At 42.4% G+C, this 6,698-nt stretch overlaps 1 protein-coding gene across 1 annotated transcript in view; it reads left to right on the top strand.

Moving 5' to 3' along the window:
* The window catches only part of PROX1 (prospero homeobox 1), a 51,907-nt gene that overhangs the window by 23,036 nt on the left and 22,173 nt on the right, over positions 1-6,698 (top strand). Inside the window, exon 6 of the mRNA XM_087439136.1 lies at positions 1-160. This exon is cut by the window's left edge and continues 35 nt beyond it. Within this exon, the coding sequence (XP_087295262.1) occupies positions 1-160 (160 nt within the window). The remainder of the gene's footprint in view (positions 161-6,698) is intronic.

Genomic DNA, 6,698 nt, shown 5'->3' with positions numbered 1-6,698 from the left:
GTTTAGCAATTTCCGTGAGTTTTACTACATTCAGATGGAGAAGTACGCACGTCAAGCCATCAACGATGGAGTCACCAGTACTGAAGAGCTGTCTATAACCAGAGACTGTGAGCTGTACAGGGCTCTGAACATGCACTACAATAAAGCAAATGACTTTGAGGTAGGAACTCATCTTTATTTTTTGGTCATCTCCTTTTTCTTTTTTAAAAAAAAACTTATTTTCTTTAGAAATGCCCCCAAATCTGTTTTTTGCCTGAGTATCTCACAGAAGCATCCCCCAGTAGGGTAAGAGGCAGAGGTGTAGTGAGGAGCTCCCCTTGGTTCCCGTCAGAGTCCTGGGGGGCCGACTCATTTCCATTTCCTTTCCCATTCCCTGGCTCTGCTGCTCGCATGGAAGACCCAGGCCACAAAAAAGGGAACTGGAGAATCCCAAGAAAAGGGCAGCAAGGAACACACACACAGTGATTCCCTCCAGAGAAGAGGTCCCTGCTCCAGTAGGCCGTTTTCATATTTAGGTTCTGGCATGTCGATTGAGCTGACATATGCTGTGTGCAATGGTTGCTGCAAGAGCTGTTTTCTAAAAGAGTCTAGAAGTGTTGATGGGGGTTGATTCCATGGTTTCTAACTTTAATCAGCGTTTATTTCCTTTATGGAAGAAATGATATGAAAATTTACTAAGTACTTATTACAAGAGAACCATCAACATCTTTTATTTTGTTTCTGTTTTTGTTCTTTTTGGAGGAGAGACTTGTGTGTTTGTTTTGCTTATGTGTAGCTTCATAAGCATGCTGCTCCTTGTTCAGACACTCATACACACTTATATATATCTACAACATGCATATTCTAGATACACACAAAGCAGTGTAGACGATTCCCAGAAAGCAATATCGATGCAACAGTGAGAGAAGTGTGGCTATGAGTAAGGCATTTCTTTACTGGCTAATGTGGTGCCTCAGCAAACATTTTTCATTGCAACCTGATGACTCTCTATGAGACAACACTAGCGAATCTCCCAGAGGCAGATTCTGGGAGCAAATCTCACAAAGGCATTTTGCTGAGCCCTGCTGGCTGAAGCAACAATAGTTGGAGGTGGGAATGTGGCAAGAGTTCTGCAGACTGAACCCCCTGATGATGAGAGTAGACAGGCTGTGGCTTGACAAAGTTGGTCCTTTTCTTGTATGATCTCAAGGGTATGAATTTTTTCTCCCACATCTGCTCATGCAGGGATCTTGGGTTAATATTCTTGCTTTCCTCACATAGATAGGTACCCAGAAATGCCCAAGAAGTTCTCAACTTTGGAGAGAGGGACACCTTGGTCTGGCCTTGTCAATAAAAGGACCTGACCCCCACTGTCCTCCCTGCGTGCTCATCCCTGTTTGGGCCCTTCTCCCACTGTTCTTAGCAGGGCAGATCAGTTATGGTGGCTTATAAAGAACTGAATGTGGAATTTTAGCAGTGAGGAAGTCATGGTTTTCCCTTGAAAGTTTGGATGGTTATACTGCAGACCACCGACTTCTCTCTGCTACCCAAGACCAACATATTTTTCTTGCCAAATGCATTATAAACAAAGTTTTTCTTTGGCTGAACACATTAAAAGTGGGGATCCTTCTTGTACTGCTTCATTGTTTTCAAGTCTCTGTTGTAACAGCAGTGGTTTACTATATTGACAGAACACGAGCAGATTTCATTTAAAGCTGAAGAATATGACTATGGCTAAACGTTTTAAAGAAATCTTATTAAGAGCTTCATCTCTTTTTCTCCCTTTTTCTCATAAGTCTATTGCTCTAACTTTACGCAAAGAGAATTTGGCTGTGTGCTAGTGAACTGTTTGCAGTTTATTATGACAAATATTCATTTGGCAGCGTGCATGAAGCTTCATAAAAGAATTGCCCAAGATTCATGGGATGAGTTCTGCATTTTTGCTGTGTGACATACTTGAGAGGACAAATCCTTACAGTGCACATTAGGATTTTTAGGGTTATTTAAACCTTACCTGGTTAGAATTTAATCCCTTACTCATGGTGCAAATGGCAGAAACGGGGGATGGCTGGCATCAAGAGGTACCCAACGAGCTGCTCCATTTAGCATCATCTAAATCCTCCTTTAATATGATTAACATCTGATATTTCTCTCTTTGTGAATCATATCCACTTCCAGCCAGGCCACCTCTCCTTTATCTGCAGTGTCTATTTTAAGACTGCTTCAGTGCAAGGAGTATGGGGCCCGGGGAGCAATTTTGTCACTTCTCATGTGACTTCAGACAAGTTATTGGTCTATTCTGGATCTTATTCCTCCTTCAGTAAAAACTAGGCTCTTTCTGGAAATATGGTAAGAAGGAAGCAAGAGCGTGGATTCTACCCTGCCCCCTCCACTCCCACACTCACACATATATATGCACATACACATACCCACTGCCACAGATGATCCTATTATTACTAAATAGTTTTTAATTTAGCCTCTCAGTTTGGTGCATTTGCTAACAAAAGCTTCAGATAAGATGATCCCTTCTTTTCTGTGCCTTTGTGCATGGAGGTCAGTGCTTAAGTGAGATGCTTAAAAAGCCACTGGTCTTATCGTTGTAGCTTTACCAGTGTGGGCCATGGCTGTGAGCCAACAGTAGACCTGGCACCTCAAGCTGAGTACCTCCACTGATATTGTGTGCACCGCTTCGCTTTTGTCTTTAAGTTTCTCCTCTTAAGATCAAGTCAAATGAATATGCAGTCTCATACGAGCAAGAGAAGAGGCTGGGAAAGTATAGAACTATACAGCTTGTTTCTTTTTTAATTTTTAAGCAGAGATGGAGTATGGTAGAGAGACTCGGAGGTTATGTCTACGTGATGCTCAAAGATCCAGTTAGTTCAAAGGAATATATTAACTGAACCGAGTATTAGCTGGTCAAATAATAATACATCTCATTGATTACATTTTTAAATTTCCCAATCAGTTGTTTGTAGCAATAATAAAATAGCTAAGATTTATTGACTGTTTACTCTGTCCTGGATACTATTCTAAGTGTTTTACCAATATTATTTAATGTGAGCAATAATAATGATATGGATATCAATACAAGAAAAACTTCAGTTTGCCTAAAGATTTATACTGTTTTTAAAGTAATTCTAAATGGGTGGGGACAGGTAGAGCAAGGGAGAATGAGGCTAATGCTTTCCCTCCTTCACTCCGACCTTCTTCTTCCTTCTTTCTCTTCTCTAACTCCTTGTCTTTTATCAGCTTTCTGCTCCATCTCTGCCTCTGTCACAGCGTGCTGGTGGCACCTCTGTCACTGCTTAGCACCATCCCCCTCCAGCCCCTGCTGCTGATGGCTCTCAAGGCTAGAGTGGTTGCTGACCCCTGGCCTACAGGAAAATAAAGCAGATGGGGAAGGTTTATCACTAGCAAAGAGGGAGTGGCTTGACTCTCTCTCCTCTTCTAGACTCTGTGTTTCCCGGCCTGTATGAGTCAGGACCTTCTGAGTGACAGGAGAACTTGTTCTGCCTTTTGTATCAGTTTACACAATTGCCAAGATTCTTGGCACAGCATTCAGACTTAGGGTGGTGAGAGCTTGAGAAGACCCAGGGAATGTGGAAGAAGACACCGAAGGGGGGAAAAAACATGAACTGCACTTTTAGTTTGTGCTAGAGGGAAGAAAGTTGGCTGTATCCCGTAGAGTGGGGTGTCTCGCTTATGAACATGAGTTTGTGAAGGTGGGTGAGAGAGGAGTGTTCAATTACAGGCTGCATCTTTCACTTTTATTTCTCACATTTAATGAGATTGGCAACAATAAATTTATCTTTCCAGGTGTTATGGTATATATTTCCATTCTTCATTCTCACTTCACTTTGAAGAGCTTCCAAAATTGTTTTTATGGGGAGGGAAAGGAGGTTTGGGATTCCTTCCCAGTTTTTAAATCATACTGATACTTCTGACTTCAGGGGCCTAGGAGTTGGATTGTATTGCTTTTTTGTTTCCTTCACAACTATGGCAGGAAAGGAGGCAATGATCACTGTCGATTTCCAAGGCTGGTCTGCATGTTTTTGCAAAGAACCCAACTAAGGAAACCAACCTGTCTAACTCACAAAGATTAATTGTACTACTTAAGGAGCCAAAAGACATACCCCTCTTGTTTGACTGCATTACCTAGGCTGGCCAGTTTATACAGCACAGCTAAGAAAGGCAGAATGATCCTTGGGATGGTCTTACATGTAAGTTGAGAAAAGAATGCGACAGACACCTTCCTCCAGGCTGATACTTCTGATTTCAAGGGCATAAGAGTTGGATTTTATCGTTTTTTTGTTTCCCTCACAACTGTGGCAGGAAAGAAGGAATGATCACTGTCAGTTTCCAAGGCTACGTTGAGCGCTCTTTCTCATTCTTGGGTACCATGAGGTAGCTCCTCTCCTCACTGTGGTTAGTCAGGCATCCCTCATAGGCCTGTCAGTGGCTGGCCATTTATCTGTAGGCAGGGTCCAAATTCCCAGTAAGAGTGACTAACCTCCCTTGCCCTCGCTAAAGACCAAGGTTTTGGGCTGGAAGGCTTAGAAATAAATAGAATGGGGAACTTCATTCATTGATTAGCGGGCTTGCAAATGCCATTACTTAAGGTACTAATATCTCACTGGGCAGATGCTTCATCATAGAGCTTGTGGGTTTGACTTTTTTCTAGGTGTCACATGACAGGCAAGAAGGGTACTTCCATAGACCTCCTTCGGTGTTTTCTCTTTTCTTTCTTGGAAAGAGAAAAAATAAAAAAAGCAGCACCTCTCACATCCGTCTGCCCCCCACACGTAACTAAACACATGCACACTTAAATGCGCATACCAAATACATTCTCTCCACCATGAATACATTCTCACCCCCGTTCCCAACCCCCTCCTGCTTTCAACACAACACGCGTGTAAGAAGATTTAATCCATTTGGAAGTCTTTCATCCGCATTGTCATCTCTTTAAAGAAAAATGAGGACAGGTGGATTTAGGAAACGCTTCCCTCTGCTCCAAATAGATACTTAAATATGAGTGATCATTTGGAAAACTGGCACACGAGTGAAAACCTTTTACTGCTGTTGGAGTCTTTTGGCCTCAAAGCCGCTGAGCCGGTTAAATGATCGCACAACACACTCTTGGTGGGTGGCGAGGAGGAAAAGAAGCCCTTATCATTTCTTTCCTTGCCAGTCCCACCACTGACAAGCCAAATTGATCTTTTAAGAGACTAAATGAATGTTCTCTAAATATATGTACACACATGGCTGTCTGGGAACATATTCCTTGTACAGAATGATTGCCTGAAATTTGAAGGAGAGAGCAGTAAAGATGCCAGGTTGGAAGTGGGGTTAGAGGGTTGGGGGTGGGGCAGAGACAGAACTGTGTGTGTGCACAGAGCTTCATTTTTGCACCGCTGTCCTTTTGGGACTCAAGGTGTTGATCAGTATAATGAAGCGGGCCCATTGATTGATCATCTATTTGGTAATATCATTGCATTTTTAGCTCCCTGTGTCTTTTTTGTCATTGGGTTACATTCAAGCACAGTCAGATCGACTTTAAAACCTCCTTACTCAACAGCTTTATTAGTTATAGCATTCCATGACCTTTCTCAACATTCTTAAAGAAAAAGATACAGTGTAATGTCGCTTTACTTTGCTGATTGTCCTTTGTTGGGGTGAACAAAGCATTTTCTACAGTGGCCATAGCACATAATTATACAGCTTTCAATGGCAGTGTCTTGGCACATATCAAAGTTCAGAGGAGCCTTTAGAAAAAAAAAAGATGTTTTGTGGCAGCCTAGGGAGGGTCTCATCTTTCCTTCAGAAAATAGTTCAAGGCTCTTCTGTCAAGCTTCCCTACTTAGAGCTTTTTCTCCTCCTGCTTCATAAAGTTTAAAGCGGATTCTGTGGAGTTCTATGATCTATTTCCTTTGAAAGATTGTTCCTCGGCACAGAGAGGCCCTTTGACTTCAAGAGTTCACAGATTCGTGTCTTTAGGTATCATATGTCTGACCTTATCAGTTACTCCATTTAATGTCGGAGAAAAAGTCTCAACTCTTTGTGTTTGTCTGTTTTGCCTCTGTGAAATGATTTGGTGAAAAGACCATCCTTTTTAACACACCACTGAGAGGCCGTTTCTGCTGCAACCTACCCTGTGGCTTTTCTCTCTTTAAAAAAAAAAAAATTGTCCTTGTGTTTTGTGTATGGATGAGTTCACAGTGAGAATAGAATTATACAAGGGCAGGCGCACACACAAAAAAATCTTTTGCTTTCCTCCCTCAACTCCCCCCCCCCCATGATCTATTGGCTCTCTTGGTGGCTGTACCCCAACAGGCGAAGCCATTTAGCAAACACAGAGGCGGCAGCCGCAGTGTTGGGACGGCAGTAGGTTTTCCCTTGCTTCGACCTACCCCTAAGGCCTTCATAATTAATTGTCCTTCAGAGATGAGGAAAGTTCAGAGACAGTGTGTGGAGTGGTGTCTATTGTCTGACATTCAGTTCTCCTTGCCTTGGCTCTTTTTCTTCGTCCCACAAAGAGTTATCAATAGGAGAAAGGGAGCAAGTTCTCTGGTGAGAGCTGCTGGTGGTGGTTGGAGCTTTCAGTGGGATGTTATCATTGTGTCCGGCCCATCCTGGATTAAATGTCTGAAGAAGTTCTATCAGCCTTTTGAAAATGAGCCTGTTTATTGAGTCTAGATTAAACAAACTCGTTTAGCCAAGTA

This window comes from Ceratotherium simum, chromosome 2 (genome assembly GCF_057802395.1).
Source record: "Ceratotherium simum simum isolate JZ-2026a chromosome 2, ASM5780239v1, whole genome shotgun sequence".
Taxonomy (NCBI): Eukaryota; Metazoa; Chordata; class Mammalia; order Perissodactyla; family Rhinocerotidae; genus Ceratotherium; species Ceratotherium simum.
The sequence above is the reverse complement of the archived record's forward strand: the minus strand, read 5'-3'. Positions and strand labels throughout refer to the sequence as shown.